Source organism: Pezoporus wallicus, unplaced genomic scaffold, assembly GCF_028554395.1.
Source record: "Pezoporus wallicus isolate ANWC-B61680 ecotype Strahan unplaced genomic scaffold, APGP_CSIRO_Pwel_v1 contig_8234, whole genome shotgun sequence".
Taxonomy (NCBI): domain Eukaryota; kingdom Metazoa; phylum Chordata; class Aves; order Psittaciformes; family Psittacidae; genus Pezoporus; species Pezoporus wallicus.
This window is the reverse complement of record NW_026637703.1, coordinates 924455-943092: the sequence shown is the minus strand read 5'-3', so window position 1 is coordinate 943092 and position 18638 is coordinate 924455. Positions and strand designations below refer to the sequence as shown.

Here is an 18638-nt window from a genome sequence, read left to right as displayed (position 1 = left end):
AGCAGCAGAGGGACATGGAGAGGTGCTGCGGTGCCCCGGCACAAGGACAACTCCAGCTGTGGTGCATCCAAGCCCATTATCACAGAATCACAGAACCAACAGGGTTGGAAAAGCCCTTTAAGCTCATCCACTCCACTCGTTCCCAGCACTGCCAAGGCCACCACTGACCCATGGCACTGAGGCCTCGTCTCCACGCTGTGTGAACACTTGCAGGGACGGTGACTGCAGCCCTGCCCTGGGCAGCCTGTTCCAATGCCTGAGCACCCTCTGGGGCAGGAATTGTTCCTCAGCTCCATCTAAACCTGCCCTGGGGCAGCTTGAGGCCGTTTCCTCTTGTCCCATCACTTGTTATTTAGACGAGACCAGCCACCTCCTGGCTCCATAACATTATATTACCCATCAGAGAGCCCAAGCTCAAGTCCCAACAAGTCCGGCTGCTCCTCTCCCGCATGGAGAGAGCCCCCGCGCCCTTGCCCACATGGAACCCCCCCCAAAGAGCCCTTCCTTCCCTATCGGACCCCCGCTCCCCTCGCAGGGTCCCGGCAGCCTGCTGGGGGGAGATGCCCCTCACCGGTGGGGGGGATGCAGCTTTTCCTCCCTCCCAGCACACACGTGGCCGCCCCCCGCACCGAGGGACCGCCGTCCCCAGCATCCCGACCCCTCTTCCCCCACGGGTCCCCCCCCCATCGGTGCGGCGGTGCCGTCCCTACCTGCGTGCAGCCCGGAGCCCGGCTCGGGGGGCTCCAGCCCCGCGGGGCACAGCGGGAGGGCGCAGAGCAGCGCCAGCACCAGCGCCCCGCAGCGCATCGTGCGCCCGGCGCCGGCCCCACCGCATCCCGGCCCGGCCCGGCCCCGCCGCCGCCTCCGCGCCCGCCCCGCTCCGCCCCGGCCCGCCCGCGCCGCGGGGACCCCCGCACCCTGCTGGGGATGGGGAGCACCCCTTGCCCCCGCCCCTTCCCCAGGCTCCTCCGGGACCAGCGCTGCAGGGGTTAATGCGCCTTCCCATCACCCCAATCAGACGCGCTGCAGGGCTTGGAGCGGGGCTCCCCCCTATTCCCCTCCCCAGCGGAGCTGCACGGGTTAATACAGACCCACACGGACACACACCGCTTGTATCCGGTGCTGCAGCACGGATTTCGCCCCCCCCCCCCCGCCGCCATGTGCTGGTTTGGCCTCCATAGGAAGAACATCCCACCCCCCAAATTAAAGTTGGTGTAAGTGTTTTTTCGGGGTGTTTCCCCCCCCCCCCCCGAAGCTGTGCCCCAGGGATGTGGTACAGGGGAGGTGGGAGCAAGGGGTGCCTGATGCTGCTCCCACTGAGTGATGGGGTAATGGCAGCCTCACACATTTTGGATGACGTGAAGGACCCCAGTTCGCTGTTAGAGCTGTATTGGCCCCCTGGGTTTAACCCCCGCTGCCCTTGCCCTGAGCCAGGGCCAGTTCACCCTCTTCTTGTCATCGCATGGGTTACATCGCACCTCAGCCAGGTCCTGCCCAGCTCTCCCACCACTGCAGCCTCCTCTGGAGCACCCAGCATCCCAGACAGGAGCCCCAGCAGTGAGTTTCTCCACTCACCATCCCAGACAGCCCCTCACCAGTGCTGCCCCATAGCAGACCCTGCTCTCTGCTACACTCTCAGCTCTGTGGTGTCACCAGTGTCACAGACCCTGTCACCGTGGCCACAAGCAGCAGGCAGGCTCAGTCCCTGTCTGTGCTGGTATTTTCTTTGCAGCAATCACCCTAAGACCCCCATAACTATGGGCAGCTTCAACGAGGGGCAGCCAGACATGCCTGTGGGTGAATATCCCCTGGCTGCCACTTTGCTCAGCCAACACCACTCCATGCAGTGGGAAATGAGGCTTCTGAAGGTCCTGTCTTGAACGCCTTGATTCTGGGGAGCTGTGAGCCCAGCAGGGTGCAAAACATGCGACTCACCCCTCTCTGCCCATTTCCAGGCCCTTCGTTCCCCTGCCACGCACTGACTCCTTGCCAAGGAAATGAAGGTCAGAGACACTGGAGTCATTTGCTTTGTCTTGAGGCCTTTATTTGTCGACAACAGGGGGTTGGCTTTTCCTTTCCCAGGTGTTGCTGAATCCCATTGACTTCCACAGTGGTGACCTCCAGTCCCAGCAGCGCATCTCCGGTCGCATCTGTGGGCTCTGTCCTGCTGCAGGATGCTCAATTGCTGTCCTTTCACAGACCACAAGCTGCAGGAGGAGGCTTTTTAGGTGGGTCACCTGCAGAACGAAGTCTTTTAAACACTCTTCACTCCATGAGGAAGAACCCCCCCCCCCCCCCCCCCCCGTGGCAAAGGCATTCATTTATTGTGTCACAGTCCTGTTGGCTCAGCTCAGCAGCATCTTTCTGAACACGTTGAATCCAGTAACACCACCACATCCACTGCCCTCCTCAGCCTCTTCCTACACCCCTGTGGGTATTCCAGACTCCGGTGCAGGAGCTGCTGGACAAGGACCGCGCCTCCTCCTCTTCCTCTGCTTGTGCCATGAGGGCCTGAGGAAAGGCTGCCAGAGACAGAGAAATAATAAAACCAGACACAGACAAAGCCAGGGCTGGGATATTCTGTTTCAGAGCAATGACACAAAGTGGAGATGGGGATAAAATGAATAAATTATGGTTACTGATACTGTTTGCTTTGAATTGACACAGCTCTGCTCCATCAGCACGTCCCAGGCTTCCTCCGTGGGTGAAGGGCTCTATTCCGGTGTTCCCATCGGTTCCCTTGGGAGCTGCTTTGCTCAGCCCTCCCTTCCCAAACAGCCCCGGCAGCTCCTTCGTGCCATTACCCACCTCAGACTTCACCCCACAAGTATTTGCACAGCCTCATCGGAGCCACCCTTCTGCACCAGAGCTCCTCACAGCTACCCCCACATGAGCCCCCACCTCTCATCAGCTCTCTTCCTGCACCTTGCCTTTGGGTTCTCTCCAATGAACCGAGGTGTCTGCTACTGAGATGCCCTCCTGGGAGCCTGTGGGTGTAGCAAAATCACACGGCAGTGATTGAAAACAGAATAACCTACAGGAGCTCAGGGTACCTTGTCCTTCTGCACTCGCTTGCTGGGTGACCTGGGCAATGCAGTCCCCGTGAAGGGGGCTGTTTGCTTTTTAAACCACATGAAGGTGCAAAACTTGCCTCTTCTGCAAAACATGCTGAGGGGCAGCGTTGAGGCTCATTATTATGGCCAGGTGCTTTCTGATACGGTGCTTTCTGCAGCCCCAAATAGCAGGAGATTGACTCAGAGCTGACCAGGGATGAATTCATCACCTTGGAGGACTCTCCGAGCATCGCCTGCAAATGTGGCTGGAATAGGGAATCAGGCAGATGACGATGGGTTTTCATGCTCCAGGGAGTACAAAAGGTACCCGAGCACCTTGAGCTCCATCGTGCTCAGTGTCTCACCCTGAGTTTTCTGCATCGTAGGACAAACATTGCAGGGAATGACCCTGCAAGGGGAGATGAATCAGCCTTTTCCCATTGTTTTGTTTCCCTGTGAAGTCCGAAAAGCCTGAAAATGCTACCCCCTAATGGTAAAACAAGGCGTGGGGGTGCTGTCCTTGGGAGCATCGATCCAGATTTTATCCATAGGGCTGGGAGTGGAGGGAAGGGAGGCAAGGTGCTAGCAAGGTGCGCCCCTGAGGGAAAGGGACAGCTGCTCACAGCAGCTTTGCGTGAGGAACTTTGCACTGGTCATGAGAACCAGTTATATACTAAAATAAAGCCACTTTGTGGAGTTCAGCTGCGCTTAAACTGGAGTGAAGCACAACCGGGTGGTTCAGTTCCAGTGTCTTTGATGTGGGATATGCTTTGAGTCTGGATCCCTCCTGCTCCTTCCCCCCAGGATCCCTTCCAGGCTCTCTCTGGAGAAGCCGATGGGCACATTGATGCCTTGCTCTTGTGGACCAATAGAATAAAACTGAAATAAGGAGAAAGCAAGAAAAAACAAAGGCAAAAGCTGCCAAAAGGCTTTTAGAATTTGAAAACACATTCAGGGTTGTAAACTGGGTTTGGAGGTCCTCTGTGATACATGTCTGGAGGGGAGAGACTGCTCATCTCATCCTCCAGGCAGATTCCAGCTCCCCAGATGGTTGATTGGATGCCGTGGGGGTCTCTGCTGAAGTCGGGACACACACTGATTCTCAGATCTTGTGCTGCTTTTCAAGCCTGCCCTTCTCCACTGCTCAGACACATTCAGAAATCTCCACTTCTCCCGTTTGGGATACCTCAAAACTCTAATAAAAGCCCTATTCTTCTCCCCAGTGCTCCACTGGCATCACACCCCAGAAACCCAAACCCTGCACTACAGACCAGACTACAAGGCAAGGGAAGTTCTGCTGCAAACTTGATTGATCTCAAGCAAAACCATTTTCTTCCTGTGTTACTTCCTGATGATCAGGAAGTGAAGGACCTTTTCCTTGCATTTCACACAATACCTGAAGCTCAGGTGGGACCTTGGGTGGTCCCATTACAGAAAAGATGCATCAAGAGAGAAGAAGAAGAGCTGAATGCTGCAGTAGACCTTGTGCTTTGAAGAGTACTGAAAAATGCAGCAGTGTGATGGTTCTCCCTTCAACGGGGCTCTACAGCTGCCATTCATTTTCCTCAGTACCTTTCCAAGAGTTTGGCATTCAAGGACATTGAAATGCCTCACCAGCAGACCCTGATGAAGAAGGTGCACACAGTGGATTTTCATGCTCCTTGTAAGGAATGAGTGTGGTTCTCCAGTTATCCAAAGAAATTAAAAGTTCCTTCCTTTAGTACCAACAGCCCTTGGGTTTTTCTTGGAACCCCAGCCTGGTTTGTGTTGGAAGGGACCTTAAAGCTCCTCCAGCTCCAACCCCTGCCATGGGCAGGGACACCTTCCGCTAGAGCAGCTTGCTCCAAGCCCCATCCAGCCTGACCTGTCCAACCTTCTTCTGCTCAGTGCAAGCCTCTGGAGTAGAAATTTCAAGGTACAGTCAAGCAATAGCAGTATTCTCTATTCTACAAGTGCTATACCCTGGACACATGGCACCTCCTGACACCAATCCACCCCCATGTGCTACTCACTGACATGCCCAAGCCTACCTGAAGTAGCACCCAGAATGCTTGTTGAGAGTAGATTTAAGGTATAATAAGGGTTAATGCTAAAGGGAGCTACATGCCCAATAGTTTTGTGCATCAACAACAACCACCTGGAAGGAAACAACCACTGCCAGACTTTGTAATCCTCCGCTTATGCAAGTTTGCTGCCTATTGGACTCCAGGAACTGTAATCATAGACTCAGAGAATGGTTTGTGTTGGAAGGGCCCTTAAAGCTCCTCCAGCTCCAACCCCTGCCACGGGCAGGGACACCTTCCACTAGAGCAGCTTGCTCCAAGCCCCTGTGTCCAAGCTGGCCTTGAACACTGCCAGGGATGGGGCAGCCACAGCTTCTCTGGGCACCCTGTGCCAGCGCCTCAGCACCCTCACAGGGAAGAGCTTCTGCCTTAGATCCAACCTGAACTTCCTGTTTCAGTTTGAGCCCATCACCCCTTGTCCTGTCACTGCAGTCTCTGATGAAGAGTCCATCTCCAGCAGCCTTGTAGCCCCCTTTAGATACTGGAAGGCTCCTGTGGTAACACAGCTATAATAATACATAAACTCCATGCTGGCACCACACTGCAAAAGCAAATCTGCAAACACCTCCCTGCTCAGACCCAGCACCTGTGAAGCCCCTATGGAAGCACACACAAGAGGTGGCCAATTTCTTCCAGGCTCCCAGTTTGAGCTCAGTTAGAGCCAGTGATCTCAGGGGCTCTCCCTCACTGTGGTGGCCAGGCCAAGCTGCCTCCCACGGCACTGGCCGGGCTCAGGATGGGGTGTCCCTGTCACCATGCACACTGCACACACCGTCTTGGAATTGGTCAGGTTTGTTTTTTTTTGCTAAGTTTTTATTTTAATTCAAGGACTTTGCTTCATACAAAATGTAATTGTAGAAACAACTGCAGAATTCAAAGTTTGGCTGATAAATGTTACTCAGGCAGCAAACTAGGCAATCACAGAACCTTATTTTTTCTTCATTTTGTTTTTTCCCCCTTTTTTTTTTTTGGGTAAAGTTCCACTTGTGTTGCATGGTTGGAACTTTCATCGTTTTTAACACTGTTTTTTTAAATATAAAGTTTTGCAACAAACCCCCAATTTATATCAAATATAATTAAAAATTAACAACTGATGAATACATTGTATCAAAAAAGTACGAAGATAAACATTTTCCATGCACATACTTTTTTTATAGATATGTATATATGTATATATTTTACATGCAAACATTACTTAGTCAAAGTACAGCCAATACGAGACTGGTTTCTGGATGCAGAAAACTGATTGGTGCAATTCAAGTTTGGCAACTCACTATGAGGATTCTTGGAAATATCATGTATGCATTGAAGAGACAGCAGAGAGGCTGTAAAAAAAGGGGGGAAAAGGGTTATGAACAACTGTGGTCAGGCTTGTCTGTCACTGGCATCGACCCCTACGAGGCAGGTGGAGGACTGGACAACTTGAGGTTCTTCTTCATGTTCTACCTAAGAATTGGAGTGACCCAAGGGCCATGGGTTTTGGCTGTGCGCTTCCAGATGGTGTGTTAGTGTGGGACTGGGGGCTTGAGTGTCTACAATGGTAGAGGAAGGGGAAAGACAAAGTTTTTCCATATGGAAAGACACCTCTTTTGCTTTCCAGTTTGGGTACAATGTTTGCATGCACTGGCAGAGAGATTGTGGTTTCCCTCTCCTTTACTTCCTGGAGTAAAATAGGAACATTTTCATTAAAATCCCAAATAAAGTGTTTGTGCCTTCATATAAGGAAAATGTATAAAACATTTGGTCACAATCATGCTGAAGCCTGAAACAGGAAAATCCAGCAGATAAAGCTACAGAATGGATGAAGGTCTTTCGGGCTGTTGGTGGTTTGGATGTGTTTCTGAACGTGTCATCTTGTTGCATAGCCCTCCGTTTGCAAATCACAGCTGTTACCCACGGCAGCCCTCCGGCTACTGCACTTCCTTTATTCAAAGTGCACACAAATACAGAGACAGAGATATAGACAGGAGTTATCCTTTAGCAGAATCCAGGGATGAGATTAGCCAGAGATTATTATTTAGTAACAGAACAAAACAAAACAGAAAACCACAGAAGGAAACGAAAACAGGTTGAATTTACTCAACAGAAGAGCTACAGATGTGAAGAACCACCCTACAGCAGACTGCTCCCTTCCTGAGGCTGAAACACTTGCTGAGAGCATGAGAGCATTGTGGTAGCATCCCATACCCTCCAATCACCCCAGATACAAAAGGAATCCCCAGGGTCCAGCAGGGTCAACACCCATCCTAAGAAGTTTCACAGTTCTGGGGCTTGATAGATCCTCTGAAAAAAAATCAGCTGTCCAACCCTCTCCTCTTCCCTATCATTGCTTTTAGTGGTGTGCTCATCTGGCACCTCCCACCCATTCTCTTTCAACCTTTTGTCAGCATACTACAGGTCCCTGTGCCCCAGATTAGCCCTACAATGGTTCATCAGACCCATGGACACAAGGTCCTGCCCAGGACTTTTCCTTCAGTGCTCCCTCCCCAGCAGCACGTCGTATTTGCCCTTTTCCCAAGGCTCAAAGTGCAGAAATCCACATGTGCACGAAAGAAAGAAATCATCCAACACAAGAGTCATTGCGAGAACACAAAAATCTCATCCCTGAGAATCAGAGTTAGAGGTTTTGCTTTATATTATCATTATTTTAACCTTCTCTTAACAGGCAATAAACCCAAGACTCTCTCCAACTGCCCTCAACACAAGTTATGCACCATGGAACATGGCCAGAGCTCTCGCAGCCCGACTGCGACTTGACACGCAGTGTGAAGGACACTGCTTCTCCTGCAAGAGAAGAGCTTCTCTGCAGATGCTGTACTTTTCCACCTGCATCTCTCCCGCAGGACCTAAACACTGGTCAATGAGAAAAGGCCGGGTTTGTTTGCTGCAACCACTCCCCTCCTACCCAGAAAAGTACAGGTAGATATATAAAAAAGAAGAAGAAATAAAAAGGCCAACAAAACCCAAACCAACCCCAAAGCATCTTTGCCTTCCCCACTGTAAGCTTCCAACCTGGTACTGCGATACCCAGCACCATGCCGCGGTACCCCGGGGCCCTGCCCTCCCTCCCCTCCTGCTCCTCCCCACGCTCGCCTCAAGGGCTGATGCATCGAAGCGAGAGGTTGCATCATCGCTGTGAAAGATTTCAAAGGTTAGGCACTTAGTAGTGAACAACTGGAGCATTCGGTAGAAACGGTGGGACCTGGAATGACAATTGGACTAATTCTCTACATAAAGAGTAATTTTTTTCCTTTTTTTTCTTTTTTTTTTTTACTGTACAATTTACAAAAATGCACACAATGAAAAGTTAAAGTTCTATCTAATAGCTTGATATAAAACCAATAACATTTTCTTCTTCTCATCCCTAACCTTTTTCCTCCTTTTTTTTTTTGTCTGGGTTTGTCTATTTTTTAGTTGTTTTTTTGTTGTTTTTTTTTTTGCTAAATCAAGCTTATATTGTAAACAAGACAAAACAGTGAGGGCGTGTTGCGGTCAACAGGAGAGAGGGACGGAAAGAGAAGTCTCAGCAGCAAGGAAACAGTCCTTACAAAGTAGCTCTCTTGTGGCTTTATCATGTGTCAGTGTGAAGGACCCAACGTGGTGAGTGAAGTAAAAGAGATCCACACGGCAGCGGTGTCGGAGCAGAGTCCCAGCTGCCTCAATGCTCAGGCAGCTCTGGAGCGTGGCACTGGCTCTGCCGACAAGGATTGCTGTGGCTGAACATCAAGTCCCAGTGGACTGTCCTTTGTTCTGGTCGGTGTTTCTCCTCTCCCAGTTTCGTGGGTAGATCTCTTCCATCTTAGCGGTGAGCGGGATAAACCGCGGATACGAGCTTTGTTCATGTGTTGTGTCCATTTGCAACTCCCAGACTCCCACCCTGACCAGGGGCAAAAATAGAATGTGAAATCAAGTAAGAAACAGCCCAAACAAAAACCAGTGCCAATCTCGGGAAGGATCGACTGTCTGCTCTTCTGATGTGGAAGGTGAGGACCGCTCTTCTCTTGGCTTCTCACTTGTGTTGCAGACTTGGCATCTGGTGCGTATCTCTGAACTAGACAAGGCAGTAGGGAGGCGACAGGGGGAGAGAGATGCACTCCGCACGCTGCCTTCCCCCTAAGGAGGGAGCCTTCTGCCTCCATTTGTCTAGTGAAAAACAAAAAGAAAACAAAAAAAAAAAAAAGAAAAACTAAAGAAAAATTGAAGAGAGAGGCTGCAGGAGCATCTCCAGACCTGGGGGCAGAGCAGTTCTTGCAATAGGGGCTACCCCGTGGGTACCCTCCAGCCCCGGGCACTGTGCGCATCGCAGCGCACAGCCTTCCAGATGATAAAACTCATCGATTTTAAGCACGCACACTTTGAAGGGTTTTGCCACTCCGCTAGCACCAGTCATCCTCATCAGCTTCGTGGTAGTAGCTACGTCCTCTGGTGCCAGTCCCGGGGCCCGTGTTGAGACCCAGCGTGTAATGGTAACCGTTGGGCACCCTGCGGATTTGGTGAGATTGGGAGGTCAAGGAGGAGACGTAAGAAGTCCTTGAGGACCGTCCCGAGTTGGTGGCCACGGCCTCCTCGAAGGTGAGCGTGTCCTCCGGCACCGCATGGTAGGGGCTGTCGGCGTCGTCGCGGTGGCCCAGGTAGGGGTCGGAGCCGATGCGGGCCACCACCGGCGGCTGCTGGTCCCCCCGCAGCAGCGCGTTGTGCTCGGACAAGCCGCGGCTCAGGCGTCCCGGGGAGAAGGTGGGCAGGACAGGTTGGAAAGTGGTGAAGTGCACGGGCGAGGAGTTAGCGGTCTTGTAAGTGATGCTGGGGCGTGGGGTGAGTGGAGTCTGTGGGAGCTGCCTCCGACCCCGGCATGGGGTACTAGCACCAGATGTCGACAGCAAGGGGCTCCCATTAACTGAACCACTGCCCTACATAAAAATTGGAACAAAGCAAAGCAGAAAATAAAAAAGGGAAACACCGGACAAACACAAAGGCAGGCAGGTACAGAACAGAAGGAGAAGCAACAGAAGGGAGAGACGAGTCACAAGAGGAAAGAAAAGCAAAAGAAAAAAGAGAGAGTTTAGACAAGCACAGTCAGGGGGAGGAGGTTCTCGAGAAGTAATTCAACACGAGATGTAAAGAGCTGGAGAACTCTGAGAGAGGTGAGTAGGAACAGAAACGATCAGAGCATCGGTAGGACGCAAACTGGCACATGGCTCCAACAGAAGGGGACACTGTCCAGAGGGAAGGCACCCACACCACACACGGGCTCGACATGCTCCTTACCTGGACTAGGCTGAAGCAGCTCAATACCTAGGGATTTATTGTGGTTTGCAAACAGAGTGTGGCAAAACAGCACTTTCAGCTTTTGGGTGGATTTTTGCAGGATTTCCCCCATGGATGCTGATGTTGGGGGTCATTTCTGTGGTTAAAATTGGGTTATGTGGCAGGAGGATTTGGGGACAGGCTATTGTTTTGCTGGCTTGGGAATGAAATGCATTTCGATTAAGTAGGCACTTTCTGAATCAAGAACAAAATGCCTTTTAGATGGGCTTTAACTAACAAGTTCCTTAAACAAAAACCATAGAATCATCATAGAGTAACAGACTGGTTTGGGTTGGAAAAGAATTGAAAGTTCATCCAGTTCTAACCCCCTGCCATGGGCAGAGATAGTAAAATGTGTTTATCTTCTCCTCTTTAATATTACACATTTGATTTTCGAGTGGTAGAAGATTCTGGCAGCTTCCTGAGTTACTAACAGGGAAACTTGGGAGTGAACTAAGCTACACTAAGTCAAAAAATGTCAGGACTGGGGAGGAACAGGCCCTTGTTTTGGCATTGCTGTTTCCATTCTCCCAGGGCACTACATGAAAAGTCCTGTGAGCCCATCTGAAAGCCCTCTCAGCCTTTCATGACCTAACGTTTTGACAGCAGACCTTTAATTTGTAAAGAGCAGCTTTTCCTCACTATAGCAATATCAGGTTGTTGGTTGTTGGGCTGTCAATCAGTGCTTGTTCTGCTCTGCTTGGCTTTGCCAGCATAGATTTCAGGGTGATCCCAGCAGTACTGGAGGCTCCCAGCCCAGCAGCTGCATGGAGAAGCTATTTGAGCTGCTGGTGCCATGAGTCATAGAATCACAGACTTCCAGCCTGGTTTGGGTTGGAAGGGACCTTAAAGCTCCTCCAGCTCCAACCCCTGCCACCAGCAGGGACACCTTCCACTAGAGCAGCTTGCTCCAAGCCCCTGTGTCCAACCTGGCCTTGAACACTGCCAGGGATGGGGCAGCCACAGCTTCTCTGGGCACCCTGTGCCAGCGCCTCAGCACCCTCAGAGTAAAGAACTTCCTCTTTATATCTAACCTGAACTTCCCCTGTTTGTCATGCCATGTCTATCTGAAGAAGAGGCGATACCCACATGATCAGAGCAGTGTGGTGTCACTCACAGTAGCCCTGCCCTCTGCAGACATCAGGGACTGATGCAGCTGCTACTCATGCTGCTGGACCAATGACTCCTGTCTTTCTCAGCCTGGAAACCAAGTCTTTACCTTTTTATTCTTTCATTTTCACCTTCTCCATTCTCTGGCTTCCCCACGTTTCAGCCTTACTCTGCTACAGACAAGTATTCCCATCACAGGCACCTGCCACTTGACCAAGCTGCCTCCCACCACCTGCATCCCATGCTGATTGAGATGAAGGTGGCCACCACCCAGTGACCTGCAACCTTCCAACACCCAGGGGAAGATGATCATTTTTTTCCGAAGGACTGAGGTTGAGCACCTCAAAATTGCAATTTGTAGGTGAAAAAAACCCAAACAAAAAAAAAAAAAAGCAGAACTAAGTTGTCCAGAAATCTGTATTTCTTTTTGTAAGGTTTCCAAGCTTCTTTTATCCAGCACCATTGTAAAAAATACGGTAAGATCTATATTCAAAGTGTCTAAGAAGATCCTTCCTGCTAAAACATTTTGAAATTCCAAGTAGATTCATCTCATTTTTAAAAATGCTTTTCCCAGATTCATCCTGAAATGGGATTTCTATTGAACAATTTATCTGTATTGAAAAGGAAACCTGTCTTGAAAAGTGAAATAATTAATAGAATATGATAACATTTCTATGTGTCAAACTCAAGCATTGTGTGTTGACCCCAAAATGATGAAAAGTTCATGGCTTGGTTCCCTTATCTCCTTCTTTTGTACTGAAAAAACCTCTGAAGAGCTTCTCTTTGAACATGCCCTGATTTTTGGCTTGGCTGTTGCTGGAATGGAGCCACCTTGTTGGCAGCGTGAAGCTCAAGCCAGCTTCCTCCAGGGACCTGGGGACATGCTGCGTCAGAGCTCCTGGGAGAAGCTGCTTCTCCTGAGGAGGGGGACAGACTAACAAAGAAAATACTGCAGGGGTTTACATGCACCTTGTTATGGAGCCAAAACAACACAGGAAATGAACTGACAGAGCTTCTTGCAGACACTTTATGAAGACAAAAGGTCTTCATCTCATTGGGATAGAAATGACCTGATGGCTTGGATGGTATTTTTGATCTGTTTTTCTTTCCAGAGCAAACAGGGGTCTATCAGCAGGGATCTATCAGCAGCTCCACTCAAAGCAGGTATCATGTGAGTGGATAAAATGCATGGACCCCAAACCAACAAGCTTTCTCCTCTCTGCCTTACTAAACGCACACGTGGAACAATGCAGACTTCACTGGAACAGGTTTATAAAAGGCTGCTGATGCTCTAATGCTGAATGTCTATGAACTACGGAAAGGCTTCAGTTTTTTAGTGAAGACATATGTGATATTCAAAGTCCTGAGCACGCAAGAATGGAGAGGCATCATACTGAAAATCAGTGGCATTTTCCTGCCTCTCAAAGCAGGGGGGAAATGAAGAAATGGAAATAAAAACTCATCTGAAAAAAAAAATCAGATGAAGGCCAGCTGGGGGGTGCAGCAACCAGAAATGGAAAAGACCCACCCTGGGTGCATCAGAACCAGTCCTGTGTAAAGGTTGAACTTGAAGTTCTTTGATGCCTTTTCCAACTTAGTTGATTCTGTGATTCTATCAGGCCTTACCCTGATGTCCCATCTCCTCCTGGGAGAGAATGGTTGTGCAAAGCATGTCCCATTCCCTGTGTCTCCAGAGCTGCATGGCAGCAGCCCCCAGGCACTCACTACAGTGCAGAGCACCTGATGCTGCTAAAGACCTTGCAAGGAGAGAGAAAGGCATGGTACAGGGTAAGGAGACAAAAAGCTGCTTCATTTTGCAGCTAATGGGACACTATGAAGCCTTGTACATTTAAACCATAAGATGGTTTGGGTTACAAAGGAGCTTAAGCTCATTCAGTTCCACGGACAGGGACACCTTCCACTAGAGCAGCTTGCTCCAAACCCCTGTGTCCAACACTGCCAGGGATGGGGCAGCCACAGCTTCCTGGGCAAACCCTTCCCCTGGGCTCAAACTGATGAACACAGGATTTCCTCCTGCTCCCCAGGTGCTGATGTTGCTCCAGGGCTGACAGCATCACCCACATCCTCCCCAGGCACCCAGCCTGTCACACACCAGCTGCGAACGTGGGGAGACTTTGGAGAGTGGCCAAAGCCTCCCTCCCGGCACAGGCGCTGTCTGAACCCTGAGATGTTTGTGGGGAGCACCCTTCGACCCAGGTCCTGCCTTCACCTACATTCCTCCCTTACTGGGATTCCTCCTCCCAGATGGATGTTCAATAGGTTAAAAGGGACTTTCCCCTCAATTTTCAGTAAACGAACCCGTTCCACAATACAGCTCTGAAGCCCACGCAACAGCAATTGGAAAATGCTGCTAATATGAGCAAACTGTGCTGAAGTCACAGCTCTGGCTGCCTGCAGACCCTATACTGCAGCACATTGGCTTGGCCAAGGATTTCTTTGGCAGCCATCGAATGTCTGTGCAAGGGCAGCAGTAGGTGCCGGATTAAGGCTGGCGGAGGAACGTTCAGCTCAGTTGCCCATGTCCCATAGCACACTACCTGTCTCAGATACACTTTCTCCACCAGCATCAAGAACTGTCAGTTCTCAGGTCTCCCAGGCTTTGCTGAAACCATGAGCAAGGGTGTCCCTGGCAGTGAGATCTCTGCACAATGCCTTGAGTCACTCACTCTGTAGATGGCTTCTGAAGAGCCATCCAGTGACATTTCCATGCCTGTTTTGGATGTGAAGGACCAAGCAAGACCTCAATGGCTTAATCTGCTGCTTCCTGGCCTTCCTTCCCCATTATTGTCTCCTGTGTTTTAAGCAAAACGTGGGAATACACATACATCCCTGGAAGACCTTAGAGCTCTTTTCCCACCCCGCATCTCCTCACCTGTCTGTGTGGACCTTGCTCTGGCCCTCCGTTGGGCGAGGTGGGCCTGCTCTGATCAGCAGACTTGGGCTGAGAACGGTCCCGGCTGCCGTAGCGGTCGCAGGAGTAGAAGCGCTGCTTTTCAGAGGAGGAGGAAGAGTGCTGCTTCCTCTCTTGGGACCGGCCGCGTTCCTGCTTCTTGTCCTTGGAAGAAGACTCCCCAGAATGGGCCACTGAAAGAACGTGTTGGGGGTCACCAACATGGGAGGAACTCCCAAGTGTGGGGCAGACAGGACCCCAAATCACACTAGATGACTGCTGTGCCTCCTGGAGGGAGGCGGACAAGGGACAAATCCTGGTTTGCAAAGCACTTACCAGCTTGTCCATCGGCCAGCTGATGGGGGGACCTGTCCAAGGACTTCTGCTTCTTCTCTTTCCGCCGGTGGCAGCGGTGGTGGTGGTGGTGATGTACTTGTTCCGGCGGCATGCGCTCCAAGGAGTACTCGTAGAGGTGCATGGGGTGAGGACGCTGCGGGGTCAGCGTGGAGACGGAGCGCTTCATGGGGCTTGTGTCCGGGATGGGCTGCAAGGCAGATGGAGGGATATGGAGCAGGGTGAGAGCAGGAGCTGCACCGTGCTCAGAGGCTTGTTTCCCACCATGGGGAGGGTTATATGGGAAGAGAAAGGGGAAGGGAGGGGAAGGAGAAAAATGGTTAATTGTGTATAACTGGGATGGGCAGAAGGACTTGTGCTACATTTGAGGAGCAAATAGGATCTCCATTTGCTGAAAGGGGTTTTACTTTTAGCAGAGTGCAACCCACGGGGTGCAGAGCGATATGCAGCACTTCACACCAAACATAGCATCACAGGAGGCAGCGGTGGACCAGCAGGGGCATAGGGCAGCACAATAGCCAAGCATTTCACAAAGAGAATTCTCCAAGACTAGTTTCACCCAAAGCTGCTTCAGGGCCTCTGGTCATCCCAAAGCAACTCCAAAGAGGAAAGCAGGAAAGCGTTGCTGGGCATCAAACAGAGGGAGCAAGCTCAGGAATAAGTGAGCAAGATACAGGCTAAGCCACTGAGGAATTACTTCTATCTCCCTGCAATTGAGAACATCTCCCATTAAACATTTAAACCTTTCTTGTCCCACCATCACTCCCCGAGGCCCACGGGCCTGCAACAAGTGGGATAGCATGTATGTCCTCAAATTCTAACGGTATTTCCGAAAATGACTACTTGGGTTTGCTATTTCTGTTTTCAAATCATTTGTGTCCAAACATCTGGACACTAAGCACAGTAACACAGCTTCCCACTGGCATTGCTGGACCCTGTCCCTGTGCCAGTGGCGGCTCCAGACTCTACTCCCTTCCCTTTAGGTTCAAGCCTTTATAAAGATGCTCTGCAGAAACAAAGACAAGTGGGCTACAGGACAGCTGTTCTCACAGTCTTTTCCTTCCCTACTACCTACTCACCAACTGCGAAGCTCAGAAAAGGAGGACAATTCCCGTGTGTCCTCCTCTTTCACTCTGCTGGCTTCTGTGGTGGAGACGGGGCTTCACCCATCCTCTAGAGCCTTCCCTGGGTCTATCCCTGCATCAAAGCTACATGGCAGAGGAAGGAAGGACCTCAGAGCACAGTGGTCCTGCCGATGGGGAAGGAGCTCAGAACATCCTCCAGTCCCTCAGCTCTTCCTCTTGTTTGAATTCACAACCCAGTATATACGCCTCCAATGACCGTTCTCGCAGAACATTTACTCTGTTAGCAGTAACCTTTCCAAAGAGCCCTGTATTATTTTTACTGTGTATGCTATTTTGTTTGCTTATCCCAAAATTCGGATCTCTGCTGTCCTATGATATTTACACAATGCAAAGCTGGTTGTTTCACAGCTCTGTTCCTTATTTTGAGTTGAAGAACTGTTGCAGAGGGATTATCTCGCGTGCAAAGGTACAGTCAGGCTGAAATTTTGTTTGATGCTCTATCCCATACTATGAGTTGCCCAAATGTTGGTGCTGCCCACCAAAAGATGCAGTGCTAGAGACGGAAAGCTCTTCAGGCACTTCTGGGGTAGGGCAGCACTGCCCTTGTCGCCTTCTGTGGCCCTTGCTGTGTGGGCAAGAAGTACACTGAAGAGCTTCATGATTGTCCTCCTTGCTTACTGTTGAGCTTGAAGATGGAGAAAGGCAGAGGGAGCTGTAAACTGGATAGCCTGATGGGCAAAAAAGTGACAAGTGAGACTACTTCCCATCAAAAACACTTGTCCATATTTCTTCAATCCATTGGGGGTTGGACTAGATGACCTTGGAAGGTCCCTTCCAACCCAAACTATTCCATGATCTACCAGGAAGACGATGACAAACATTTCCCACCAAAAAATAGCCAAATTGATAGGAATTAACATTTTCTTTGGACCTGATTCTGTCCTTATTCCAGGGACAAAAGTCTCCCTGCCACTAATGGGAAGTGGCAAAGCAATGAATACCCTTCTACAGCTCTTGACTCCTGCTACATTAACAGGGCTCCCCCCACAAGCCTCGGGAGACTACACCATAACCCTCCAGAGAGTCACTCATTGCTTCTTCATTACCAACCCCATTGTTTTCACTTCCTAAATTCCTGTGCAAAAGGCAGAGAGAAACAAATAAATAAGCAAACCAAACAAACTCCCTTTTACAGCGTGCAGCGTGCAACAGTGGATTGAGGGAACGGCAGCAGAGGGAGAAGAGAGAGCGGTTGAGTCGCTGTGACATTGGGCTCCAAATGAGAAGGGGGAAAAAAGTAAAGGGTTAAGGAAGGTTCATTATTTCTTAACAGGAATCGAATAGGATACAACTTAGTGGAAACTACATACTGCTAGGTAACTCCCCGGTGACCGTGCTTTGCTCCTCTGCAAACAATTCGGACAAGATGAGAGACATTATTTGAAGCAGCCCCACAGTACAGCCAGTGTCAGACATCACGGGAGATGGGCAGCAGACACGATGACGACAAGGGAGGGAGGAGGGCAACAAAGAGGTGAGGTTGGGAGCATAGGAAGGTTTGGGGTTAAAAAGAGGAACATAAAAAGAGAAGTAACAGGCAAACGGAACGGGAGACATCCAGAAACAGAGAGCATTACAAATAAGAGTTATAAGAAAGTCAAGATTTGGGGAGGGGAGCAGAAGCAGCATGTGAGAAGGGAAGGCGGAGGGCATGGAGGGGGAAGACACACACAGAAAGTACATCAGTTATTCATCTGAAGCTACAACTGCCAAAACATTGTATTATTAAATGAGGTTAGATCTGCTCAGATACTAAAGGCCTGATTCATAAGATCAGACAGCTTTCACGTGGGGCAGCTGGGGAACACCTACCATGCTCCCATTGGAGACGCTCACCTCTGCAAATGTCTGAGTGCAATGGAGAGTAGCTCCCCAAGGGAAGGCTGGTGCTGCTGGCATTGCTGCTGCCAACTGCACCGCCTTGGAAGGGAAGATTCAACTTACGGTCTAGAATAAAGGACAACTTTGTTCTGGGAAGGGGGGAAGGGAGGGAATACAGGTTTGCTTTGGGGTCTGTTTCTTTTATTAAACATGTTGAGAGGTGCTCCTGATAAGGCAGAGTCTCAGCTCTCATACAAAGGGTGCAGTTTTTGAAGTCAAAGCTGACAGCTGATGAAGTGTAGTTTATGCCAGCCTGAGCACGTCAGCAGAAAGATGACATCCATTGGAACCATTGCTGGGAATGCAATACACAGGCTTTTAGTTTTATCTTTCACGTTCTGCTTCTCATAGAGAGCAGTAGAAACAGCCCACAAACATGGGCTGCTCACCCCTGGCTGTATGAATCAGGCCCTTTGAATGAGAGACACACAGCTATGAGTGGTGAGATGTTCTGACACACAGGAGGCAGGACAGTGGCTGACAAGCATCTGGGACAACAAGCTAGCAATGAACATGTGAAATGCCCAGAAATGATCTGTGGAAACCATGACTTCCTATGCACTAAGTAGCCTTCACATGGTGCTGTAAAAGTCGACTCCAGTGATGAGATTTCTGCACAAGAAGTTAAACAAGGGAAATCCTCAACGTTTTCCTGACCAAAGTCACAATACATACTGTAAGAAGATGAAAACCAGGGAGGATTCTTAGCGTCTCAGTTCAGCCTTCCAGGCACAGGCTCCCTGGTATTGTTTGTACCTACTACATCCATCAAAGAGATGAGCATGCACATCTCCAGCTTGCTTTATGGCTATGCCTT

General features: G+C 50.2%; 2 protein-coding genes across 14 annotated transcripts in view; both read right to left on the bottom strand.

Annotated features, from left to right (window-relative positions):
* The window catches only part of LOC130598175 (collagen alpha-1(I) chain-like), an 81889-nt gene extending 81043 nt beyond the window's left edge, over positions 1-846 (bottom strand). Inside the window, exon 1 of the mRNA XM_057407374.1 lies at positions 711-846. Coding sequence (XP_057263357.1) covers positions 711-807 — 97 coding nt within the window. The 5' untranslated portion in view covers positions 808-846. The remainder of the gene's footprint in view (positions 1-710) is intronic.
* Positions 847-2305: 1459 nt separating this feature from the next.
* Positions 2306-18638, bottom strand: part of CACNA1B (calcium voltage-gated channel subunit alpha1 B) — a 297887-nt gene continuing 281554 nt past the window's right edge. For 10 of the 13 annotated variants that reach the window (XM_057407342.1, XM_057407340.1, XM_057407346.1 and 7 more), the window contains 3 exons: positions 14778-14985; positions 14424-14635; positions 7442-10023 (listed from right to left, as the gene is read on the bottom strand). In XM_057407342.1, the coding sequence (XP_057263325.1) occupies positions 9493-10023; positions 14424-14635; positions 14778-14985 (951 nt within the window). In that variant the 3' untranslated portion in view covers positions 7442-9492. Of the gene's footprint in view, positions 2523-6152; positions 6442-7441; positions 10024-14423; positions 14636-14777; positions 14986-18638 lie in introns of those variants that run through there. The other 3 variants (XM_057407352.1, XM_057407353.1, XM_057407354.1) reach the window with 3 other exon arrangements.